The sequence below is a fragment of the Bombus pascuorum genome, chromosome 6 (genome assembly GCF_905332965.1).
Source record: "Bombus pascuorum chromosome 6, iyBomPasc1.1, whole genome shotgun sequence".
Lineage (NCBI taxonomy): Eukaryota > Metazoa > Arthropoda > Insecta > Hymenoptera > Apidae > Bombus > Bombus pascuorum.
Genome location: NC_083493.1, coordinates 18,154,797 through 18,180,374, shown reverse-complemented (window position 1 = coordinate 18,180,374; position 25,578 = coordinate 18,154,797). Strand labels below are relative to the sequence as shown.

At 44.3% G+C, this 25,578-nt stretch overlaps 5 protein-coding genes across 6 annotated transcripts in view; 1 reads left to right on the top strand and 4 right to left on the bottom strand.

The window, feature by feature from the left end:
* Positions 1 to 427: 427 nt before the first annotated feature.
* LOC132907950 (uncharacterized) lies at positions 428 to 6,152 on the bottom strand. Its single transcript, XM_060961404.1, has 2 exons — positions 3,744 to 6,152; positions 428 to 3,688 (listed from the first exon to the last, which is right to left on the bottom strand). Exons 1-2 carry the CDS (start codon positions 6,150 to 6,152, stop codon positions 428 to 430), a joined length of 5,670 nt encoding a protein of 1,889 aa, XP_060817387.1.
* Positions 6,153 to 11,426: 5,274 nt separating this feature from the next.
* Positions 11,427 to 12,954, top strand: LOC132908161 (malignant T-cell-amplified sequence 1 homolog). The gene is made up of 6 exons (XM_060961870.1): positions 11,427 to 11,772; positions 11,853 to 12,005; positions 12,079 to 12,179; positions 12,308 to 12,441; positions 12,529 to 12,596; positions 12,675 to 12,954. Exons 1-6 carry the CDS (start codon positions 11,762 to 11,764, stop codon positions 12,754 to 12,756), a joined length of 549 nt encoding a protein of 182 aa, XP_060817853.1. The 5' UTR covers positions 11,427 to 11,761; the 3' UTR covers positions 12,757 to 12,954.
* LOC132908159 (uncharacterized) lies at positions 12,911 to 16,522 on the bottom strand. Its single transcript, XM_060961867.1, has 10 exons — positions 16,210 to 16,522; positions 15,928 to 15,974; positions 15,773 to 15,853; positions 15,457 to 15,663; positions 15,297 to 15,381; positions 15,088 to 15,210; positions 14,856 to 15,028; positions 14,660 to 14,761; positions 14,384 to 14,572; positions 12,911 to 14,313 (listed from the first exon to the last, which is right to left on the bottom strand). Exons 1-10 carry the CDS (start codon positions 16,271 to 16,273, stop codon positions 13,093 to 13,095), a joined length of 2,292 nt encoding a protein of 763 aa, XP_060817850.1. The 5' UTR covers positions 16,274 to 16,522; the 3' UTR covers positions 12,911 to 13,092.
* A 736-nt stretch (positions 16,523 to 17,258) lies between these two features.
* On the bottom strand, positions 17,259 to 19,336 carry LOC132908160 (vacuolar protein-sorting-associated protein 36). 2 transcript variants are annotated; one of them, XM_060961869.1, is made up of 6 exons: positions 19,098 to 19,336; positions 18,847 to 19,042; positions 18,402 to 18,763; positions 18,311 to 18,343; positions 17,891 to 18,106; positions 17,259 to 17,831 (listed from the first exon to the last, which is right to left on the bottom strand). In XM_060961869.1, exons 1-6 carry the CDS (start codon positions 19,191 to 19,193, stop codon positions 17,658 to 17,660), a joined length of 1,077 nt encoding a protein of 358 aa, XP_060817852.1. In that variant the 5' UTR covers positions 19,194 to 19,336; the 3' UTR covers positions 17,259 to 17,657. The 2 variants fall into 2 exon arrangements, with proteins under 2 accessions (XP_060817852.1, XP_060817851.1); XM_060961868.1 differs by having other exon boundaries at positions 18,179 to 18,343; positions 19,098 to 19,329.
* Positions 19,337 to 19,627: 291 nt separating this feature from the next.
* Positions 19,628 to 25,578, bottom strand: part of LOC132908158 (uncharacterized) — a 58,990-nt gene continuing 53,039 nt past the window's right edge. The window contains exon 14 of the mRNA XM_060961866.1: positions 19,628 to 25,519. Coding sequence (XP_060817849.1) covers positions 25,337 to 25,519 — 183 coding nt within the window. The 3' untranslated portion in view covers positions 19,628 to 25,336. The remainder of the gene's footprint in view (positions 25,520 to 25,578) is intronic.

Genomic DNA, 25,578 nt, shown 5'->3' with positions numbered 1-25,578 from the left:
TGGGCCCACCAACTTCTCCGAAGTTCTCCGCACCGGATCAGCGATCTGACGGGCGCCACAGCGCCGACCAGCCGCCACCCGACTATAGGTGAACATCAGATACATCGGGGTTTCTCAGGGCATGATGCTACGCACTGAGAACCCATACCCGCCTCGTGCTCCCCAACCTAACCCCAACCTTTTTTTTTTTTTTTTTTTTTTTTTTTTACGTGGGGAAATCCTCATGGACACCCTTCCCCCAATGGGAGTCGGATAGTGTCGGACTCTTACCGACTAAAACCACCACGTGGCTGCTCGTACGCACAGGGAAGAAGAGGGCCCAGGGGTATCACGGTTGAAAATCTCCTGTAAGCCCTCCTCTCATCGTCTTCCCTCCTAGTGCGGAGGGGATGCTTCGCTGTGACTCCCGGGGCAGCCAACCCCGGGGTCATCTTCCTCTTGTTGTTTCCGTATCCGTTGGGGGAGATGGCGGCCTCCCCCCGTTGCGCCCACTTCTCTCGCGTCGTATCCTTGCCGGGTGCTCGGCTCGGACCCTGAGCCGCTCCGCCCGCTCCTTCGCGAGCATGATTTGCTCGCAAAAGTCCCTCACTGCCTCGTAGTCCGACCGGCTACGTAGCAGCGCCTCCACGATCCTCCTCGGGGACAGGTCGTCCCCGATCTTCACCGTCAGGGTGTGTCTCTGCATGGCCCACGCGGGGCAGTGCTGCAGAGTGTGCTGGGCGTTGTCCTCCGCCTCCCCGCAGTGGTGACAGATGTTGGTCACCTCCTTCCGAATCTTCTTCAGGAACTCCCCGAACACTCCGTGCCCGGTGAGCACCTGGGTCAGCCTGTAGGTCAGCGGAACGCCCCGCGCTTCCTTCCACCTGTCCCAGACGGGCAGGACCGCGTCTACCGCGCGGTGGGACGTCTTCCTCGCCTCCTTCTCCAGTAGGAGCCACCATCTCTCCCATGTCTCCTCTTCTATCTCCTTCCTCACCTGCAGAGGGTCTTCGTCTCGATCCCCGTCCCTGACTCTCGTGGCTCCGTACACCTTTTGAAGGGCCAGGGCTTGCAACGCGTATGGAGGGGATGCCGCCAGGACGGTCGCGGACGCGTGCGACACCGTCCTGTACCCTCTCGCTATCCTCAGAGCGGTGGTGCGTTGAACCGCCCGCAGGAGTGCCTGACTTCGCCTGCTCGCGGCCAGATCCCTCGCCCAGATGGGCGCACCGTACATCGCTCGGACTCTGACCACCCCGTCGTACAGCCTGCGCACCGCTCTCCCGGCGCCTCCGATGTTCGGGAGGATGCCGCACAGGGCGTTGGCCGCTGCCGCCACCTTCGGGGCGAGGCTCTCGAAGTGGGGCTCGAACGACCATTGGTCGTCGATGATGAGGCCAAGGTACCTCAGTTGGCTCCCCACCCGGACCCCTACCCCGTCCACGTCGATCGTCAGTCCATCCGGGGGCGGTCCTCTGCGTCTTCTGTCGTAGAACCCGAGCGCCTCCGTCTTGGCCGGAGCGACCTTCAGCCCCAGTTCTCCGATGGCCCTCGCCGCTCGCCGGGTGGCCTCCGTGGCAGCCTCCGCCGTCTCGTACCACCAGCGCCCTCCTGCCACGACCAGGGTGTCGTCCGCGTAGCAGATCAGTCCCGTGCTTCCGGGCATCGGGGTGCGGAGCACGTAGTCGTAGGCGGTTATCCACAGCATCGGTCCCAGGACCGAGCCCTGCGGCACTCCGCGCTCCACCGCTCTTCTCTCCTCTCCCTCCGTGGATCTGTACGTTATCCACCTCTCCCGGAGGTATGCCCCGATTATCCTCCGGAGGTACCCCGGAACCTCGAAGAATCGCAGGGCCTCTCTGATCTTGCTCCACGGGATCGAGTTGAAGGCGTTGGTGATGTCCAGGGAGACCGCTATCGCGATCCCTTCTCGAGCCACCACTCTCTCCACCCCCTCTCTCAATCTGCGGATCGCGTCGATGGTGGACCTCCCGCGACGGAACCCGAACTGGTTGTCGTGCCAGCCTGGTACCCTGGACTCCATGTGCGCCCCCAGACGGGAGGCGATTACTCTCTCGAAGAGCTTGCCTACCTCGTCCAGGAGGCATATCGGCCTGTACGCCGATGGGGACTCCGGCGGTCGACCCTCCTTCCTCAGCAGCACCAGCCTCGCCACCTTCCACGCCCGGGGGTATGCGCCTTCCCTCAGGCACCTGTTGTACAGATGCAGCAGGCGGGGGGCCATGATGTCCATGGTCTCCGCCCACACCCGCCCGGGGATTCCGTCCGGCCCCGGCGCCACGTCCTTGGCAGCCATCTTCTTGGTGGCTGCTTCCAGTTCCTCCCTCGTTATGTGCGCTCCGGGTTGATCCATCGCCGGTCCGCCGCCGCTGCTCCGAGTGCATCCCCTCTCCTCTGGAGGGGCCTGTTCCGTATCCTCGTGGCGCCTCGGGGAGTCTTCCTCCTCTTCGCCTCCTTCTTCTTCCGGTCGTGGGAACAGCGTGTCGATCACCCGTGCTAGTAGTTCCCGATCCATGTTCTCGGTTATCGGGGGAGCCGCCGGCCTGAGTTTCCTCAGCACCGTCTTGTACGGTCTTCCCCATGGATCGGATTCCACGGATTCCAACAGCCGTTTCCACGACGCCTCTTTCGCTTCCTTTATGGCCCTTTGCAGGGCCATTCTGGCTTCTCTGTGGGCCCTGTACCTCTCGAGGATCTCCTCTTCGTTGCGGTTCCGCCCTCTTCTTCTCGCCCTAGCGAGAAGCCTGCGGGCTCTGTGGCAGTCGTCTCGCAGGTCCGCGATCTCCCGCGACCACCAGTAGACGCTGCTGTTGTCGCGCCTAGACCCGGCGCTGGTTCGCGGCATGGAGGCGTCGCAGGCTCTCCTCATCCATTCTCCCAATTCCTGCGCCTCCCTGTCCACGTTGCCTCGGTTCTTGTTCCTCTTCGCGTCCCAGCACCAAGCCGCTACGGTGGCCGTTGCCCGAAGCATGTCCCCGTCCCTCTCCTTCAGTTTCCATCGGCGAGGAGGGGGCAGCCCCGGGCGGCTCGATGTCCTTCCCTCGACGTTGTTGTTGTTGTCGCCGCTCGTGCTTCTCTTGGCGGGTTCGATGTCCATTAGCACGTAGAGGTGGTCCGCTAGCGTTTCCATCTCTACGGCCACCCGCCAGTTCCTTATTCTGGGGTGGAGCCTCTGCGTCGACCACGTCAGATCTATGACCGACGCTCCTCTCCGCCCCACGTATGTGGACTCCGAGCCTCTGTTGACCAGCACGAGACCGAGACCCGCGGCCCAGTCCGCCAGTTCTCTGCCTCTCGTGGTGGTTCTGTCGTTGCCCCACGTCGTGGAGTGGGCGTTGAAGTCCCCCAGTACGAGCACCTGTCGGGGGAGAAGCCTCCTTACGCACTCTCCCATCTCGTCCAGTAGGTCCTCGAACGCCCGGATGTCGCAGTTGGGAGAGATGTATACCCCCACCACCACGAGGTCCGTCCATTCGACCGCCACGAACCCGTTGCCTCTTTCCGCGATTCGCCCGGAGACTCCCGAGGTACACGGCCAAGTGATGGCGACCCATCCGCTTAGATCTCCCGCCCATTGGGGGGATGCGGGGATGTTGTACGGCTCCGCCACCACCGCCACGTCGGTCCTGCTCTCCCGGATGGACTGGTAGAGCAGGTCCTGGGCCCTTCCGGCTCTGCCCAAGTTACACTGGAGGACCCGGAATTTACTCGGTCACCTCCATGGCCTCCCCCGGGCCACTCACTCCGATGGTGCTATCCTTCCCTCCGACTGGTGGGTTGCCCGACAGGCTGGCCTGCTCCGCGGCTCCGGTGACGCCCTTGCTCGTGGTTGTCGCCGTGGCCTCTGCTGCCTTGGCCATCGCCGTTCTCCGCGCCCTTCTCCTTCCGGATGGTCCTACCTCCGGTGGTTTGCACGCCGCGCTTCCCATCCTGTGTTTTGACGGGGCTCCTTTTGCCTCGCAGATGGGGCACCTCGGCGATGCGGCCGTGCAGTTCCTCGCCCTGTGCCCCTCTTCTCCGCACCGGAAACACAGGTGGGTTCTTCTCACCGGGGAGACGCACATCGCCGCCATGTGGCCCACCTCCAGGCATCGGAAACACTGGAGCGGTCTCCTGGGGAGTGCGATCACCTTTGCCCTGGTCCACCCCAGTGTGACCCTCCCCGCTTGAGCCAGTTTACGGGCTCCGGCCACGGGGCACTTGGCGTAGAATATCCCCATGCCGCTTCTAGATGTTCCCGCGCTCCATGCTCTGACGTCGCGGGGCTGGCAGTCCGCCGCCCTGGACAGCTCCTCCAGCAGTTCCTCCTCGTTCAGGGATATGTCGACCCCCACCAATTTGATCTCGGCCGTCGGTACCGGGACTGATACTCTGACGGTGGAGGGGTCCAATACCCCGGCTAATCGCGACGCCAACTGCGTGGCCTTGCTCATGCCGGCGTCGTCCGGGATATTGATCACCATGGCCCCGGTCGCCGCCTTTCTCGTTCGGACGTACTCCAGTCCGCATTTCTGGAGGGTCTTGTCCCGTCTCGCCTCCGCCAGGATCTCCTCGTACGTCTTCGGAGCCCCTTCCCTCAGCGTGAGCGTTACCGCCGATGACGTTGGGGGGGGTCGGAGTGCTGGCCGCACGACCGCCGATCCCGCCCTGCCCGCCACCGTCGCGTACGTCCGTTTCGCCGGTTGGGCTCCTGCCTTCTTCTCTCCGTTTCCTTCTCTCCTCCTTTCCCCTCCACCTAATGCGGCCGGGGTCGTCCTTGGCGGTTGCCCGGCTGGTCCCACCGCCGATCTCGTCCTGTTTGTTTGTGGCGCTATGGGGAGGGGGGCGCCGTGGCCCGCTTCTTTCCTCCTCTGTTCCCTGGCCTTCCGTCTCGCCTTCCGCGAGACCATGGTCCTCCATTCCCCGTCCGTCTCCTGTCCCTGTCCCGCTTGCTGTTGAGAGGGTTGGGAGGATTGCGGGGATTGTTGGGGAGGCTTCGGGCCCGCCGTCCGCGGCATCGTCGTCCGCTCTTTGTCGCCGCTGATATTCCCTCCTGTCGCTTGTCTCGGCAGGCTCGTTCCCCTGAGGGCTTCCCTGAGCTCTTCCCTCAGGGTCCCCAACAGGGATGGGCCGAGGCTGCTTATCGACTTCTTTAGCATCTCTATTTCCGATGCGATGTCGTCCTTGGCCCTCCCGCTGCTCCGGGGAGCCTGCGCCTCCGTCGGGGACGGCGCCGCTGTCTCGGCCGTGCCTTTCAGGAACCTATTTATCCTTTGTTCCAACTCCTCGTTCCTCCTCTTCAGGCTTTCCACCTCTCTTTCCAGCGCCTCCCTCTTCTTCCTTTCTTCCAGGAAGTCTGGCACCCGGGAGGTGGTTGTTTGGTGGGACCATGCCGCGACGGTGTACTCGACCGCGTCCTTGAGGGTTTTGACGTACGTCCCCTTGAGGTTGGAGGACGTCGCCGCCACCTTCAGGACCTCGGCCTGATGTCGCCGTACTTCGGCGTCCACGTCTCTCGGTGAGGACCCTTGGATAACGTTCCTCAATCGGTCCGACACCTCTGGAGTCACTTTCGTTATTTTCCTCTTCTTGCCCCTCGCGGTGACCGAGGCCATTGACTCCTCGTCCTCCGATCTGCCATCCGAGGTCGACTCCTTTCTCATCCGAGACGACTCTATCGAGCCGTCTATGGACCTGTGCCCATCTTGCGCTTTCACTTTGTCCCTGGCGTTCTTGGGGATTTTGAACGTTTGGAACACGTTGCCGCTGTGCTCCGCTGCGGTTGGAAGCGGGGTTGACGGGACCGCGAGCGGGGCGAGCGACGGCGTCGGTGTCGGTTTCCCTCCCCGGCTGTTGCTTCTTCTCCTGTCCACGGGTCCCGCCCTCTCCGCTTTTCTCTCCCCGCTTCTTCCGCGGTTCTTTGCCGCTTCGATGTTGTTCGCTTTTGTCCTTGCGGGAGGCCCACCCTCGCGGGTCTCCTCCATCGCGACGTCTTCCATTTCTTCACCGGACGCGTTTACGCGTATGGGGGCCCGGTGGCCCACCCCCACACGGCCACGGTCGCTAGCTAACGACGCAGTGGGGCCCGCTTGACCACCCACTCCTGCGCCGGTACTGGGGTATCCCTCCCCTGCACCGTAAACGTCGATTTCTTGGTTATCCTTCATATCCATATTTTTTTTCTTTCTTCTTCTTCCTCCTTCCTCCTTCCTTCTTCATCAGGTGCATGGTTGACGAGCCATGCCCTCGTTTGCTTTGCCACTCACTCTTTCGCACCCTACCCCGGTCGGGACCGATGCAGGATGACGGGGAGCCCCACGTGAAGGTGAGGTGAGTGGTCTTGACAGATATGGGCCCACCAACTTCTCCGAAGTTCTCCGCACCGGATCATCGATCTGACGGGCGCCACAGCGCCGACCAGCCGCCACCCGACTATAGGTGAACATCAGATACATCGGGGTTTCTCAGGGCATGATGCTACGCACTGAGAACCCATACCCGCCTCGTGCTCCCCAACCTAACCCCAACCTAACCCCAACCTAACCCCAACCTTTTTTTTTTTTTTTTTTTTTACGTGGGGAAATCCTCATGGACACCCTTCCCCCAATGGGGGTCGGGTAGTGTCGGACTCTTACCGACTAAAACCACCACGTGGCTGCTCGTACGCACAGGGAAGAAGAGGGCCCAGGGGTATCACGGTTGAAAATCTCCTGTAAGCCCTCCTCTCATCGTCTTCCCTCCTAGTGCGGAGGGGATGCTTCGCTGTGACTCCCGGGGCAGCCAACCCCGGGGTCATCTTCCTCTTGTTGTTTCCGTATCCGTTGGGGGAGATGGCGGCCTCCCCCCGTTGCGCCCACTTCTCTCGCGTCGTATCCTTGCCGGGTGCTCGGCTCGGACCCTGAGCCGCTCCGCCCGCTCCTTCGCGAGCATGATTTGCTCGCAAAAGTCCCTCACTGCCTCGTAGTCCGACCGGCTACGTAGCAGCGCCTCCACGATCCTCCTCGGGGACAGGTCGTCCCCGATCTTCACCGTCAGGGTGTGTCTCTGCATGGCCCACGCGGGGCAGTGCTGCAGAGTGTGCTGGGCGTTGTCCTCCGCCTCCCCGCAGTGGTGACAGATGTTGGTCACCTCCTTCCGAATCTTCTTCAGGAACTCCCCGAACACTCCGTGCCCGGTGAGCACCTGGGTCAGCCTGTAGGTCAGCGGAACGCCCCGCGCTTCCTTCCACCTGTCCCAGACGGGCAGGACCGCGTCTACCGCGCGGTGGGACGTCTTCCTCGCCTCCTTCTCCAGTAGGAGCCGCCATCTCTCCCATGTCTCCTCTTCTATCTCCTTCCTCACCTGCACAGGGTCTTCGTCTCGATCCCCGTCCCTGACTCTCGTGGCTCCGTACACCTTTTGAAGGGCCAGGGCTTGCAACGCGTATGGAGGGGATGCCGCCAGGACGGTCGCGGACGCGTGCGACACCGTCCTGTACCCTCTCGCTATCCTCAGAGCGGTGGTGCGTTGAACCGCCCGCAGGAGTGCCTGACTTCGCCTGCTCGCGGCCAGATCCCTCGCCCAGATGGGCGCACCGTACATCGCTCGGGCTCTGACCACCCCGTCGTACAGCCTGCGCACCCCTCTCCCGGCGCCTCCGATGTTCGGGAGGATGCCGCATAGGGCGTTGGCCGCTGCCGCCACCTTTGGAGCGAGGCTCTCGAAGTGGGGCTCGAACGACCATTGGTCGTCGTTGATGAGGCCAAGGTACCTCAGTTGGCTCCCCACCCGGACCCCTACCCCGTCCACGTCGATCGTCAGTCCATCCGGGGGGGGGGCGGTCCTCTGCGTCTTCTGTCGTAGAACGATTTCCAATCCCGCAGATTGGATTTCCAACCCTCCACAACGTTGTGGAAGGCTCTCCAACCATTTCCAACCCCGTGGAATTGTTTTACAACCCTCCACAACGTTGTTGAAGACTCTCCAACGATTTCCAATCCCGCAGAATGGATTTCCAACCCTCCACAACGTTGTGGAAGGCTCTCCAACCATTTCCAACCCCGTGGAATTGTTTTACAACCCTACACAACGTTGTTGAAGACTCTCCAACGATTTCCAATCCCGCAGAATGGATTTCCAACCCTCCACAGCGTTGTGGAAGGCTCTCCAACCATTTCCAACCCCGTAGAATGGTTTTCCAACCCTCCAGATCGTTGTGGAAGTCTCCTCAACGATTTCCAACCCCGTAGAATGGTTTTCCGACCCTCCACAACGTTGTGGAAGGCTCTCCAACCATTTCCAACCCCGTCGAATGGTTTTCCAACCCTCCACAACGTTGTGGAAGGCTCTCCAACCATTTCCAATCCCGTAGAATGGTTTTCCAACCCTCCACAACGTTGTGGAAGGCTCTCCAACCATTTCCAACCCCGTAGAATGGTTTTCCAACCCTCCAGATCGTTGTGGAAGACTCTCCAACGATTTCCAATCCCGCAGATTGATTTTCCAACCCTCCACAACGTTGTGGAAGCCTCTCCAACCATTTCCAATCCCGTAGAATGGTTTTCCAACCCTCCACAGCGTTGTGGAAGGCTCTCCAACCATTTCCAACCCCGTAGAATGGTTTTCCAACCCTCCAGATCGTTGTGGAAGTCTCCTCAACGATTTCCAACCCCGTAGAATGGTTTTCCGACCCTCCACAACGTTGTGGAAGGCTCTCCAACCATTTCCAACCCCGTCGAATGGTTTTCCAACCCTCCACAACGTTGTGGAAGGCTCTCCAACCATTTCCAATCCCGTAGAATGGTTTTCCAACCCTCCACAACGTTGTGGAAGGCTCTCCAACCATTTCCAACCCCGTAGAATGGTTTTCCAACCCTCCAGATCGTTGTGGAAGACTCTCCAACGATTTCCAATCCCGCAGATTGATTTTCCAACCCTCCACAACGTTGTGGAAGCCTCTCCAACCATTTCCAATCCCGTAGAATGGTTTTCCAACCCTTCACAACGTTGTGGAAGGCTCTCCAACCATTTCCAACCCCGTAGAATGGTTTTCCAACACTCCAGATCGTTGTGTAAGGCTCTCCAACGATTTCCAACCCCGTAGAATTGTTTTGCAACCCTCCACAACGTTGTTGAAGACTCTCCAACGAATTCCCATGCCGCAGAATGGTTTTGCAACCCTCCACAACGTTGTGGAAGGCTCTCCAACCATTTCCAACCCCGTAGAATGGTTTTCCAACCCTCCACAACGTTGTGGAAGCGTCCACAACGATACCCAACCCAGTATAATGGTTTTCCAACTCTCCAGATCGTTGTGGAAGGCTCTCCAACCATTTCCAACCCCGTAGAATGGTTTTCCAACCCTCCACAACGTTGTGGAAGCGTCCACAACGATACCCAACCCAGTATAATGGTTTTCCAACTCTCCAGATCGTTGTGGAAGGCTCTCCAACCATTTCCAACCCCGTAGAATGGTTTTCCAACCCTCCAGATCGTTGTGGAAGACTCTCCAACGATTTCCAACCCCGTAGAATGGTTTTCCAAACCTCCACAACGTTGTGGAAGGCTCTCCAACGATTTCCAACCACATAGAATGGTTTTCCAACCCTCCAGATCGTTGTGGAAGGCTCTCCAACGATTTTGAATATCGCAGAATTGTTTAAGAGTTATAAATTGATAGCTTAAATGTTATGAATTACTAGTATAAATGTTAGAAATTGATGGCTGATATGTTATAAATTAATAGTATAGATATTAGAAATGGACGCCTGAAATGTTAGAAATTCACGGCTGAAGTATTATAAATTAATAGTTTAAGAGTTATAAATTAATAGCTTGAATGTTACAAATTAATGGCTTGGATATTATAAATTAATGGCATAAATGTAATAAACTAATAGCTAAAATGTAATAAATTATTGGCCTTGTTAAGGTTATTCGGTGTATGTGGAATTAAAGAAACGCGTGGTTAAATTATAAGGTATTGTAAGTATATATATTGTGAATATTAAAGTTCAAAGTGTGGAATACAATGTAAGCCGATCCAGATCCTCGCGCTAGCAATGTACCCTGAGACCAAAAGGACCGCCGAAAGCAACGTCGCACGTGTACCGCTTATGGTCTGTCATCGACGCATTCTTTTGTCTACGCGCTATCGATGACCTGGGTGCTTGAGAAACCGAAGACCAGATGTAGAGTTTTTTTTAGAAGTGGCGATCACTTCAACGGGCCTAAATGTTAGAAATCGACGGCTGAAATGTTGTAAATTAATAGTTTAAGAGTTATAAATTAATGGGTTAAATGTTATAAATTAATTGCTTAAATGTTATAAATTAATAGATTAAGTGTTGAAAATTAACAGTTTAGATGTTATCAATTACTAGTTCAATGTTATTGTTAATATTTTTTGTTTATTTACCTTATATTTCAGTTCTTTTTCGATGTTCACTCTCAGAGAGTTCAAGCACGAAAGAGCTCGCGCGTGACTTGCGTGTTCCTTATGATGTATAACTTTACAAATTGTCGGGATGTCAATCGAACGGTAACGATTTTTTGATATAGCAGAAAGCGTTTTTTCCATTATAACAAAATCAAATTGAACAATTTCTTAATTTTTATCGTAAATTCGGGTCTTTAACGATTCGATACGATATCCATTTTTATCATTTTAATAGTTTCTACAAACTAAGGGTAAATTCACACATTTTTGATACTCGTTTTCGACCATCAATTAGTTTGAACAAAAAGGAACAAAAAACCTATCGGCAGTCGATGACGTTACTGTGAAATCAGTTAAGGTGTTAAACAATCAGAGATATTCAAGAGATTTCTCATTGTCAGCGATTAAACAAGCTGTTTTCCTTCTTCTCGTTAGTCCTCCTGCTGCTCCTCGTCGTCATTCCACTCGCCACAGCCCACTTCTCCAAATGGATCGTATAAACATATTCGCCGCCAATTTATACTAAAGGAAACAAACCGGTATAACCTATAACCTATAATATGACAGCTAGAATTACCTATTATTCGCCTATTATATTTATCTTAACCCTTTTATGGCTATGTCGATCAGCGATCGACATACCTTTACGCTAAACTTCCAGATACAAAAGTATCTTACGCACCTCCCACCATACGGGGAAAATTCCGCAACTGTCAAAAATACGCTCGTAAGACAGAGTGGAAAGTCACCGCGGACAAAATGTCGGTCATGAACTACGTAGAGCTTAGATCGTCCACCACTCCCCGTTTACAATAAACTATTCCGGTACTTTCGAAATTTAAATTTAACCCGTATAAAAGACCCGATCAACGTATCTTCCTTGTTCTATCCTATCGCGACGACATAGTCTTATTTCCCTATAGTCTTCCATATAGTTTTAGCAGAGCCACTACTATTTCCTAACTAGACCCTTAGGAAAGTGAAATTTTGAAAATTTATAACCAGCAAGTATGTAATTACAGTAGTCAGTAAAATTCGAAATAAGTGTAAATCTAAGATATTACATTCTTACATTCTATAATATTCTTCTACGTAAAAAAAAAAGCTAACTTTCCCTCGTATAATTATATTTCACGATTTTATATATATATATACACGTACGTGTCAATGTACATGCATTGATCGGCATTTGTATTTATGTAGTACTGTAGCTTGATATTCACGCGTTGGCATATACCGGTTAACGTTTGAACTTTTGAAAAATTAAAATTGACATCAAGAATTAATAAGTAATTGAATGTAGTTTTTTGTACACTGATACGCTAATTCTGCAACGTTCGATATTACTTTATAAAGGGGAGAAAAATGTTTAAAAAGTATGTATGACGTTCTGTCTCTTATAAGAACATAACCTAACGATAATAATATAATGATATTGCTCTCGATATCTTATTAGATTCGACGAAAAAGACAGCGTTTCTGGTATACAACAATTGAAATCATCGGTTCAAAAAGGAATTCGTTCGAAGCTTTTGGAGCTTTATCCTCACTTAGACGGTCATATAGATGCTATTGTTCCAAAGAAAGATGCTTTTCGAATTATAAAATGGTAAGCTTTCTCAAAAGTAATGGATTTCACATTCAGTATTAGGTGATTTTGTTTATGTTTATTTTGTGATTAGTCACGACCATATAGAGATTATAGTAAATGCGGCAGGAGATCTTCTGTTCTTTCGTCAACGTGAAGGACCTTGGATGCCTACTTTAAGATTGTTACACAAATGTAAGCGATATCTTTCTACGATAAGTATGATGAAACAAAGTTTGATTAATAGAAAGTTAATTTCAAACAAAGTATTGCTGTATTTTATAATTTATTTTGCTTCGACACGAAATTTAATTTCATTCTAGACCCATTTTTTTTACCAATGGAACAAGTTGATAAAGGTGCTATCAGGTTCGTTCTCAGTGGAGCTAACATTATGTGTCCTGGTTTAACGTCGAAAGGTGCAAAGATGACACCCGTAGAAAAGGGAACAGTCGTTGTATCCTTTGTTGAAATAACTAGAATGATGTTGTATACCAGTTTCTAAAATTAATCGAGTATATTAAATTCTTAACTTGAAATATAGGCTGTTATGGCAGAGGGCAAGCAACATGCTTTAGCTGTGGGTGTTACTACATTGTCAACAGATGATATGTAAGTAAAAGAAACCCAGTGTAGAATGTGTGAAAAATATGAAGACTGCTCCGTACGTTATAACAATGTAATTTACAGAGTTAAGGTGAACAAAGGAATAGGCATAGAAAATTGTCATTACCTAAACGATGGACTTTGGCAAATGAAATCTGTGAAATAGAAGACTGATGTACATTGCCCAAGGTGTATTATACGGATATATTTATCGTTGTACGAATGCACTTTGTAACATTTATGAATATATATTGTATATATATTATATTATGAGATGTGCTGTGAAGTGATAATTCCAATTACGATATTACTCTCATGAATAAAAACGAAAGATTGGCAATGTATCTTTATTGTACAAAGTGAATGTATATGACAAATTTATTATAACTGTTTAAACGCATCGATATTATTTAAATGTAATTTTACAGTTTACATAAAATCAAGGGAAATCTATAAGGGAATAGATAGAATAGTATGCTAGAATAGTAGTTATAAAAAATAATTAACCAGATCCTGATTTAATATCTGCTTGGCCTTCTTGATTTTCTGAAGGAACGGAACGTTCATTTTCACAATGTCCCGATGCTGGAGAATAAGATGAATTACTAGCATCGGAAGTTGGTGCGGAAGCGGTGCTTGAACCCGGTACGCTGTTATTAGTAGTATTATTTTCGGCAACGGCATGGGGAGATTGTGGATGATAATGAGGACTGTGCGGGCTGTGAGGACCATGGGCGTGAGGACGGCCCATAGTATGTGGTGAATATTGCGAATATGGTTGATGGTAATACGGATGTGCGTATTGAGGATATGGTTGATGATATGGTTGTTGCTGAGAATAAGCATAGGATGGATGAGGAGGTCTTGGAGCTAGTGGAACATTTTGTGCCTGCTGAGTAGGTCCTGGTTGATATTGCTGACTGTAGCCTTGATTCGGTGGAATCATTTGCGGTGTATGTGGATTAGAAACTGGTCCTTGAGGTGGAAGCACCTGTGTTCCCTGGGTTCCTTGATGAGGCGGTATTGAGTGATTAGCTAACATTCCTTGTTGATGAGGATTATGTTGTATAGGAGGAGCTGGCGAAGAAACAGGGGGCATATTCGGCGTATTCGCAGTTGCATTTGCATTTGCAGGTGCATTAGCGTTAGCAGAAACTGCTACTGTAGTAGTAGTAGTAGCAGCAGCAGCAGCAGTAGTCGTGGTGGTAGTAGTAGTAGTAGTAGCAATAGTAGGTTGTTGTGATTGTAAGGAAGATGGTTGTGATTGTTGCGTAGGTTGCTGTTGTTGTTGTTGTTGTGGATGCTGTTGATGTTGAGTTGGTGGTGGTGGTGGTGGTGGTTGCTGTTGATGTTGAATTGATGGTGGTTGTTGATGATGTTGAGTTGGTGGTGGTGGTGGTGGCTGCTGTTGTTGCGATTGCGGTTGTGAAGACGGTGGTTGTTGTTGTTGTTGTTGTTGCTGTTGCTGCTGCTGTTGTGCTGCTGATGGTGGTGGTGGCGGCGGCGGCGGCGGAGTTTGTTGTTGTTGTTGCTGCTGCTGTAGTGGGCTAATAGTTCCACTGTACATTCCAGAATTGGATGTATGTTGATTAGAATTTCCTTGAGCTGATGAAGGTTCCGTTTTATTTTCAATATACGGTGGTGAGGATGTTTCCTTTTTAATTTCATTATTAAGTTTTTCAGTTCCATTTGTTTTTTTATCTATTGCATCGTGATCAGGAACCTACAAGGAAATAGGAATGCGTAACGATACTTGTGCATCAATAATAGCAATTGTTACAGATAGTACTTACATCGGATGGTGTTTCATCGTTAATGGGAGCAGGAGTTGGAGTAGGAGTAGAATTTGGAGTTGATTCGCTGGATGCAGGTCCATCCGAGCGATTTTCTTCTGCACCTTTTAATCTATCTCGCCTAAGCGCTTCGTATTGTCGTTCCACCATCTTATTGAATGTTTCTTCATCTACAGCTGGTTTACAATGCTAAAAGAGGCATGTTTGGCTTCGGTATTTGAATAAATTTTCAAATAATAATTAATGGAACATATCTTATTAAAAATGATAATCTACCTTCTTCAATTCTTCTTGAAATATTTCGCTTGTCTCGATAAATTTACGTTTCTTTGCTTCAAATTTTTCTTCTATTTGTTGCAATTCAGCTTCGAGCTTTTTCTGTAACATACAATGCCACGATATAGCAACTAAAATAATATATATTATATCGATTTAATTAGAAATTAGCCTCTCTTTTATTGTATGTATATACCTGATGCATTGTTAAAGACTGTACTTGACGGCGTAATACTTGCATTCGTTGTGTAGTAACAACCGAGCGAACATCCGGAACTACGGTATCACTAAATATCTCGTTAATAAGACGATGATTTCGAGTATATCTAGAGTAAGCAACGTGTTTTACGGAATATCCATCATCTTGATCTGCAAAATAACATCATTTATACAACCTTTACTTGTCCGAATTATATAAATTTATATACCATCATCATCTTCTGCAGGTAAAATATCTATTCTTCTATCTTGCGCTGCTTGTCCTTTGGTACTGCCTGAAGAACGTTCATGACTTTCTCGATCATCATTATTTTGTTGTGCGGCGCACAATGCTATGATAAAAATAACGATATATTGTACTAAGAATGTAATATAAATAAGTAGTGTACTTATTTACTTACTAATGTAAAATATTTACCAGATTTTCCTCTATTCTTAGCTGCGATGTAAGCTAAATACGCAGGCGAATTGTGATAAGTTTTTAAACTTTTCTCATACTCAACCTATTGAGATTCAAGTAGTATTAATATCTAGTTTTACAGTTGTATAAAAGTAGTACCCATATACATGATCTTTACCTTTTCAGCTTCATATTCTTCGATAAACTCTGTTTTATCCTCCTCTGGTAAATCTCTCCACATCTGTCCAATAATCTTTCCTATTTCCCATAATTTTAATTCTGGATTTTGAGCTTTCACTTGATCCCAAACTTTTCTACTATATCTCATATAAGGCATAAGAGGTTTCTCTGGTGGCTTGGGTGGTTTAGGCATACGAGAATCAGCCTACTCGATATTAACATGAAATAAAATTTTGATAAATTTATAAAAGTAGTGTTACAATTTCAACATGATTCTATTAAATATTCATATTATATATTTAAAAGGTACGTACGTTTGTATTTTTCCCAACTTTTTGTGGTGTAAATCCTGGATGACTATGAGGCGTTTGAATGAACGGGCTTTGCGCATCTTTCTACAGATTGTTATAAAAATTAGTTTTACATTTTGAAACGTGTATAAATTCGTTTGCATAAGAAATTTACTTACGCTATTAGTTGAACTGCTACTACTTCCACCAGAGGCTCTGAGTCTCTCTGAAATGTAATTATTATTATATATATAATTATATTATATATTATATTATATATATTATATTATATATATTATATATATATTATATTATATATAATATATATATAATTATATTATATTATATATATATTATTATATATATATAACCTTTTTCTTTTTCTTTTTTCAATATGTACAGATGATAAAGGAAAAACGGTATTTAATATAATTAAACAATTTAAGGTTAACAACACTTACGATTAGATGCAACAATATTTGAAGTAGCCATTGCCACTTGCTTGTAGTTTGGAGGTAAAGCCATTTTGTACGTCAAGTGAGTTTTATTTTCTTAGAGGTATAACGAACACGCTCAATAACGTATAAATATTATTAACATTTACATCGTTTGTGATAAAAAAGAAATATAACGTGTTCCGAACTTCAAGAGAATCACTCAATCATATCGCTGTGACATCACAACCGTAGACAATGCTTCTTATACCGCGATAAAAGTATCATTTCCTAATTCTAGCCTTAAACCAAAATTGTAAAGTTTGTCGAACGAGTCGAGTGAGTTGTGAAGTGTGCGAATGAACGAGAATGATCACGTGATGTATTGCAACGGGTTCGACCATTGGCTACTAATTATTAGTTAATTGCTGATTTTCATAAACAATTTCGCATTTTTGTAGTAAACTTATCAAATTAATATCTTAATTTCCACTTTTGTATCGACCAATCCTCACTTGAGAGATTAACGTCTTAAAAAAAATTGATTTCACACGGTGGAAGAATTAGACACTATGTCCCTAGTTTATTTTTCGCTAACTTGTACACAGAATTCTTAAATAACCAGTATTTTCAATAACTTTTAATATCTGTTACGGTGCAGATATTACCTCGTAATTATTCTTATTTACGACCAATTCATGACTGTGATCCTCTTATAATTGTACATCAATGCTTATAAACAGTTTATAATAATTTATATTACTACCAACTTGTTAAAACCACTAAATATATGTCACTAAAGTTGCAAGTTAAGCCTAATTTTTCTAAGTTGTTCTGATAATTCGTTGACGAACGAAAGCAGATATTTGATTTGGTATTTATTCTACATTCGCGAGAATGTCATCGTTATTTCTACCAGCCTTGAAAATTAGTTTCACGGCTGTCATCGGAGTGTCATCGATAAGTACGCGTTACATTTATACGTGCATTATAATCTGTGATCATCGATATATCTCACTTACTTATGCTCGTTATTTCCGGGTTTATTCACTCGAATTCGCAAACAGTATTTCGAGTTATTGCAACAATTAAAATATTTATTTACAAATGCGTACACATATATTGAATAATATACTAACTTCTGTACATACTCTTATAAAGAATTCTTAATGATTATATTTTACTGGTTTCAATGTAACATTTATAAGTTACTCATATTCGGTCATTTACAAAAATTATTTCTGATTAAAATAAGTATTGATTTCAAAGAATACATTATAGATTTTGTTTCCCTTTCAAATCGATGCATCGTTGGCATAGCATATGTGGCAATGCTTAATATTTAGTTTTGATTCATTTTATATTGCAAAACAATGCAATTCTATATGTGAAAGCATAAAGAATATAGGAGATTTTAAGTTATGTTTTACATCATGAAAGCAATACATATGATGGCAGTGAGTAAATTGGCAGTGTTAATCATTTGTTTCCAAAAATAAATTAGGATAAAATCTTAAAGCTTCGATCGTGTCGTCTCTACATGCTTTCCCTCTTTTTTCTGTCACTAACAGTCTCTCGCGCGCTAAAAGGACTGATATACCCTCCGATTGAGCAAGTTCTTCTGCCGTTAGAGATCCTCTTTCTTTTATCTGTAAAAAATAAATAAAGTTAAGTTTTATACGAAAACTGTTCGAATGTATTTACTTACTAGATCTGCTATAACATCAACTATGACATTATCATCGTGCGATCGAGACTGAAGAACCATAACTCCGCTATCAAACACTCTCAATACTATAGGTAAACCTAAAGATGCTAATTGTCTACTGGCATTCAGTATATCTTCCGGTGAAAGAAGTTCCAAGCCTCTAGCTCTGTTTACACGACAATAAACATCTGTTAATGTTATCATTCCCCCAACTTCCTGCGGAATGAAATTACTTAAATATCTATCACGTATTATAAATTTAGTAACGATTATTAGGAGAATATTAACTTTAATTGGCTCTTCTAAAATATTTGCAAGTTGTTTCGCCAATTGCTTGAAATATTCGTTACTACTTTTATACGCATCTCTGGTAACAGGGTCATCAATGCCAAGACTCATTAAATAGGACTTAAATCTAACCGTTTCATCCTCTGTGATGTCTCCTTGTCTCTCCTGCAATGGTCTTTGATTATGAATGTCAATTTTACAAAGTAATCTTGTTGAGATTCACCCGTATTTTTGCCGAGATGGTTTTTGAAATGGAAACCATGTCTTTGGCTACTTCCATGAGCTTCTTAAGATCTTGAAAAGCCATTGATATGCTTTCGTCTGTTGCTTTCTGTTGTTCCTGAAGGCTTCTTTCAATACCTATGATACCGGTTCGTGTCTTTATTTGCGGCAGAGGCTTATTAATGTCTCTGTTGTTTTTTGTGTTGCTATCAGGATGTTCCAGAGGCACGATAGGTGTAAATTCCCAAATTCGTCTCATAATAGCGTCGGACAAATGTGTATGAAAATTTGGATCCAAACCTTCTTTAAACGAGAATTTAATATAGTTGCATACGCTATTATCCAACGGGCCAGGCATTTTATCTGTAAAGCAAAGTACATTTGTAGTATCAGCATTATTATGTAGCTTGATTTACAAATATATTCTTCTAATAATTGTAATATACCGATCGGAGCCTCAGAAAGGTGTATAACAACTTTTTTACTGCGTCCAAAGGAAAATGGTCCAGGAATTTCTTCCTCGAAGAAAACTATATGACGAAGGGATAACGAAAGGCATGTATGACCGCGTGATATATCACCAGGTCTTCCCCAAAGAAATCTGTGGCTGGTAAGTACTAATTCACCACTTTCAAAATTTGTCTGTCAAAGAGTTGAAGGTTATGTTTTACTTTGATGTTACGATTAATATACATACCTTGATATCACCATCGTATATGCATATGCTAACATCGCGTCTTATATAAATTTCATTCGGAAGAAGTCGAGAATCAGCGTATTCAAATCTATTCATTATTCTTAATGATTAAGATGCAGAATCAAGAGTGTTACAAAGACACGTAGAAAACAGTTTATCTCGGGCATAAACTGTCTTACTGGCAATTTTGACGTATTCTAACCGCAAGATGTCCTTCGATTTCGTTACAATTTACCATCACTCTAACGCTAAATCGTTGATATATTTTATGTTCTGTTTATCTACGCGTTTCCTAATAGGAGAATACCATAAATTTGATAGTTAATGTAACAATTGATTTTATTTTGTAAGCTTTTTGCTCTCGACTATGTAATTGGTACTGATAATCGCAATTTTATGTAATTTAAAATATCCACTTCGTTTTAAGTAATTTAAAGATTGAAATTAGGACAACTTGCAAACTTATATATAGATATATTAGACAAAAATTTATAGAGGAATTCAAGGTGATAATCACGGAATAGATGACATTAGTTGTTACTTTAAATATATTTGTTTGGAATTTATTCAGTAAACGAATCGTGTAAATAGAATCGCAACCATGATTAACAATGATCATGTATGTATAGTTAATAGTACGTGATTCACCGTGTACTTGTTACATTACACGATTGTGTATAGTGATTAACCTTTTCATTTGTAATATATTTTTTCACAGGTTTTAGCGTAAGGTTGTTTTTCGTTTGTTTATAATTAATATAGCATAATGTAATGTGTAACGATACACGTTATACCTTTCACAAGCACAAGCTCGAACGTACCTTATTATCTTAAGGGATATGTTACTATTATTAAAATTAATAATTTTAAATCTATACAAATTTCCATATACATTTTCCGCTCAATGAATCTATACTTTTAAATGTAACATGAAGAGATCGTAAAAACTGAAGAGCAAAATTACACACGCACGATCGAATCGAACTATTTAATGATATATGGGTATAAAATTTATTTTTAGATTTCGTTTAGAAACGAGTAATTGCAGGCAGAATAAATGAAAATTACTTTATCGGAATTGATTTTGCTAAGCTTTCGTTTACATTCGTTCTGTTTACTCCTCTACTGTAAACTGAATAATAGCAAATGAAATTAATAATTAAATTGATTAATTAATTTCTTTGTAACTGTTCTTTCCTTAACACATCGATAAAACAATAATTATTAAAATCATTAGTAAATTAAAACATTTATTGGTATGGATCGTTGAAAAAATCATTACCAATAATACTTCATATATGGTTATTTTAAACGATTCAGCGTCTGTCGAAGTACATAAACGCTTTAACAATTCCCTTAAGTTCATTTAAACAGGATAGCGTCAGCAAATTGCTCGAATGTTTTTATAATCGTTTAAATTTGCACGGTTTTTGATTCGGTTTTTTAATCTGGCGACGGTACGCACGAGCATAATCCGAAATATAATTAGGAAGGGCTTGGCAAGGATTATTCTTCATAAAGTTTCACCTTAGTCGATAAGATACAAAGACCAATGCATATACAGGGTGAGGTGAATGTGCCCTTATTATATCACAGAGAGGCGTAACAAAAATATAAAACAATTTAAACTTTATAGTATTTTTGTATGAATCATATACGCTCATGCAACGGCTACGCGTTGCGATTCGTCCTACAATTCTGATCGCGATTTCTAAATTATAAGGCATCGTAATTCCTTTCCTCGCGAATCCTGATTTTCTGATTAATAAAAATTTTATACGTGATTAACGATACAATATCTAGAATATAAATCAAGAATATCCTAAAGAACGTAAGATACGAGCTGTGCCGCGAGAAAATATTATTATATCGGCGTGATAAAATAAATGATAACGTTTATACAAACATCGAATGTTTCAAGATAGAACATTCTGTGTATAGAACTTATTAACAATGTAAAATATTGAATTGAACTCGCGCGTAATTAAGCAAGAGTATAAGAAAGTACTCTTTGAATAACTAATGAAACTTATTTTAAGACACACATACATGTATGCATATCGGCGAGTTCTATTATTTAGGTGGTTAACTCTGTATCGTTTGCAGTACGAATCGCATTGGCATTATTATTGTCATCATCACTCCTTTTTCCCTTCTTTCCCCTATCCGATGATCGTTCGTTCTTATCTTATCTTTCACGCTATTCTTTCCTTGCGTTCTCTTTACATTCTCTCCTTTGTCCACGTTCTCTCACTTTCATTTTCTCTTGTCTCTTGCATGCTCCTTTCTCTCTCTCTCTCTGTCACTCTCACTCTCTCTCTCTCTCTCTCTCTCTCTGTCCCCCCGTCCCTCTAGCGCTCCCGCTCCAACTCTACGCTCGCTCTCTTTTATTCTCGTTCGCTCTGTTTCTCTTAATTTCGTCTATAGCTAGCCCCTGACAAAACTAAATTCTGGTAAACGAGAAGCAAGCTATTGAATGCCTTCAATATTGTTCTCTCCCTGTCTCATCGTTCTGCGCCATACGTTCAATGTATTCCAGTTTTTAACAGTAAAACTTAGTAATACGTATCCGTAACATATGCGTACACGGGCGCAGACAGACGTACGTGAACAATTCCACCTACGTGTGTGTGCGGGCGCGTGTGCGCCACGTTGGTATTAAGAATAAAAGATCAGTTTTGTGCTGATATACAACAGTGTTTTGAATGGTAATTTGACTTACATGTATACAGATTATACATACGTACTACGTACGGTTTCATGAGTACAAAGTGGAGTACGCGAGGACGATCCAATTGATTTAGCTTCGTCGCGTCGAGTCATTTTCTTCCCTTCTTTTCTCTCTCGTTCTTTTTTTTCGTCTTTTCTTTTCTTTTCCTTTTTTTTTTTTTTTTTTTTCTTTTCATTAAGAGCTATCTACGAGTTGTATTTGAAGGATAAGAGGAATCGATTGATTTGACTCGGTCTTTTATCCGCGAATGCTCTCTCTTGATTTTGTACGGTTTTTTTGAATTTTGAAGAATGAAGAAATACTCAATATTTTTTCGTGAGTCGATTGTTGATAGTTAATTTCATCGGCATTAAAAGCCGTTCAAGTTTGAAGATCGAGGTATGCACGTAATAATTAATCAGAATCGTTCTCGCTGACCACTTTGTATGAAACGATGCAGAGATACATATCGTTCACGATGGATAATTTACAAATATAGTTATGGAGTTAATGAGAGTTCAGCGATATTAGTCCCATAGTAAGTTAGCGATAGAAAATATCCTGAATAAGTTCATAAGTATGGATTTAAATAGTCGGCAATTTATGACAAAAAATGTATAATATAGAGTGTAAAATTCTCTCGTAATGTAACTATACATATATATAGATGTTTTATATGTATATATACACGTGGCGTATGCGTAATGTGTACGTGTAATACGAAGAGTTAGGTTTGTTAAATTTTATCGTGTACGAAGAGGTACAAAATTTATAGGTATAGTAGAATAGACTATGAGGTCCGAAAGGCTATCTAATTCGTTCGATTTGCGTTAACGATCCCGTTAGTCGAAGTATCGCGTGGTTTTCCATTTCTGTCGGATCTATAAACGTATCGTCAATTATAAATTAACATTTCCATGAACTTTCTTCTGTATTTCGAACAGCACGCATCATCCAATCACGACGATAATATCAATTAACACTAACGACGAAGAAAATCATTTTAATAAAATATTCACTTTTCATGTCAAATCACAAGAATAATTGTTTTCGTACCTTCTCCTAATCTCAATGATATTCCGCACAAATAATTCCCACCAAATGATAACGCGTCCAATTATGTCAGGAATAATCGAGTATTATCGTAACCTCGAACGCTCGATGGAATCGTAATGGTGCAAATTTTGTAGGATCAAGTCGACGTAAGATTTCTTTTATGAACTGTACCGTGCACGTATAAACAACCGGCAACAGATTTGAATCGACTAAGCATTGCTTGAAGATGGTGTATTTCGATCATGTGCCAGGTACTGTCGCGAACGCGAACGCGAACGCGAACAAGAAAGAGGAGAAAGGAATCGAGGTTAACCATTTGATCGTCGGAATGAAATAACAAAAAGAGATGGACAGACTGTCCGAGAAGAAAGAAGGAACAGAAGAAGAAGAAATATGAAAAGGATGATCGCTGGTCGTTAGAGGAGAGAAGAATATAATCAAGAATTGCGATCGATCGTTCACGTTTGGAAAAGAATGCTCTGCACGTCGAGTACGTCGTTAATAAACTCTTTACAAACATTAACAGTTCATTGGGAACAACAACATTTACATCTTGATAAAACCCTGAAACAGAGCTTCCATCGTTCATAAATTTTTCAACGTCGCAACGAATCTTTTAATTGCGGCGCAACATTTCTTGTTTCTTTTACTTGCCCTTTTCTTTCTTTTTTCTTTTTTTCTTTTTTTTTTTTGTTTTTTGTTTTTCGTTTTCAATTTCTTTTATTCCTCTGTAATTATGTAGCCAGTCATTCAACGAACAACGAACAAGATTACATCGATACGCCAGAATAGAGGCGCGAAAAAAAAAAAAAGGAAAAGGAAAAGAAAACATGTTTTCTTTTTTCTTACAAGTATCGTACAAAAACTGACAAATAATCCTGGCGTGTAAAGAACACGATGATTATCCGACGTGGAAAAGGGTAGTTGTTTTTCTCTCGAAAAAGAAATAAACTGCATTCTAACTAATATCAACATAGGTACATACGGAATACATACAGAATAATGTCTCTGGTGGACATTTCTTTATACGCGTAAGGAAGGTTCGATTAAGCTTGTCAAAAATGTATCGGTTTAATTATACGTGTATTCCTTTGCAAAGGAAAAGAATACTGAGAAAGAAGAGAAGAGCAAACACGTTTTTTTAATGCCATCGCTAATTCGTACGGGTTGGTTCGTGCATAATTTCGTATGCAATTTGTTGTTTAATTCACTCGTGCAATGAATCAGACGAATAAAGGCAAAAAGGATATTCCTTGGCTCTTGACATTCGCCGGCCGTGTAGGATTGTATCTCGATACAAATGTTTGAGCCTCGTAGCGAGAACCTGGCGGTCACGTCACAAAGTTCGTTCGAACCTTCCTCGTGGAGGGACACACGGTACGGAGAACGATATGGATTCATTTAGAACCTACAGCGATTTGTGCTTGACGATGACTTTTGATATCGATATATCAGTCTGAAATGATTGATGTCAGCTCCGTGTTACATCCCGATTGATTCTCGCGTTTCTTACAATTTTGCTTGTTTACCTTGCATTTTAACGGTAACCTTGCGTCGTGATTCATCACGTTGGAGCAAACCGTGCGAGCTTTAATCACGGAGCCGTCGATTCGAATCTTATCATTAGACGAAACAACATATCATGTACATCCACTTAGTACATGTAGAATAGGATACGAGTTTGACATTGAGAATTTTATACCATCAAATCGAAAACGATGAATTGTAGGATTTTGTTGAATTGTCATGTTTCTGTTTGCAACGTGTCGCCACACGTTTATGAGTGCGCTTCCTTGTTACAGCATAGAGGAGAACGGTTAAAGAGAGAAAGCTGGACATTCGGTAAAATACTTACAAGTAACTGTAACGTGAATAAAAAAATCTTTCGCATTGAGGCCTTAAGTTTGTCAGCACCCTGTAAATTCATGAATTTATATACAATAAATCCAACGAATTGTACGTGATCGTTTCTTTCGAAGGTCGAGCAACGTAACAACAAAATCATCTAGGTTTCTCTCTTCTATATTCTTTTTGTCAATGAAAATAGACTATTAATTAATATCGTGTATTATTGGGTTATTCTAAAAGATCGCGCAGTTTCGAACGGTCTATTTGGAAAAAACGTAACTTCGTTTCCTTCTCGAGCTCGTTTTTTCTCTTGAATGGGAATATTCTCAAAAATAGGAAGACCTCGAAAATCGAAAATACTTATCAGAATTGTCCTATTTGAAAGATTGAAATTTCTATATCGTAATTCGCAATGTTGCTCTAATTTCAAAGAAAATCGTTGAAGCATGGGAAAGTACCTAATGCTTTTTAAAAGTGAACGGCTGAAAACTCGGACGAATGTCAGGATGACTCGCTACAACACCGTGTCTACGTAATCCTACCGTTCTCCCAGTATACTTTAAATCCGTGCAGATTTTCGTTCTATTATATATTTGCTTTGCCAACAACATCCTACGCGATCCTTTCATTTTCTGAGCGGATGCCACATGGCGACAGGGCGTCTTTGAGCAGCCAACATTTGTCTCCAATGGACGAATGCTCGTCCTGCTGACGTAGGTCCCACGATAACGTGTCCGACGGAGTACGGCTTCGAATTTACACCCTGTTCATTGTTTACTTCCGCTACGGTTAGCCTTATCTGTATGTTCTGAAATCAGGTTGAAGAAATTGGCATGTATCTTTCTCACGATACCTAACAAATTTGAT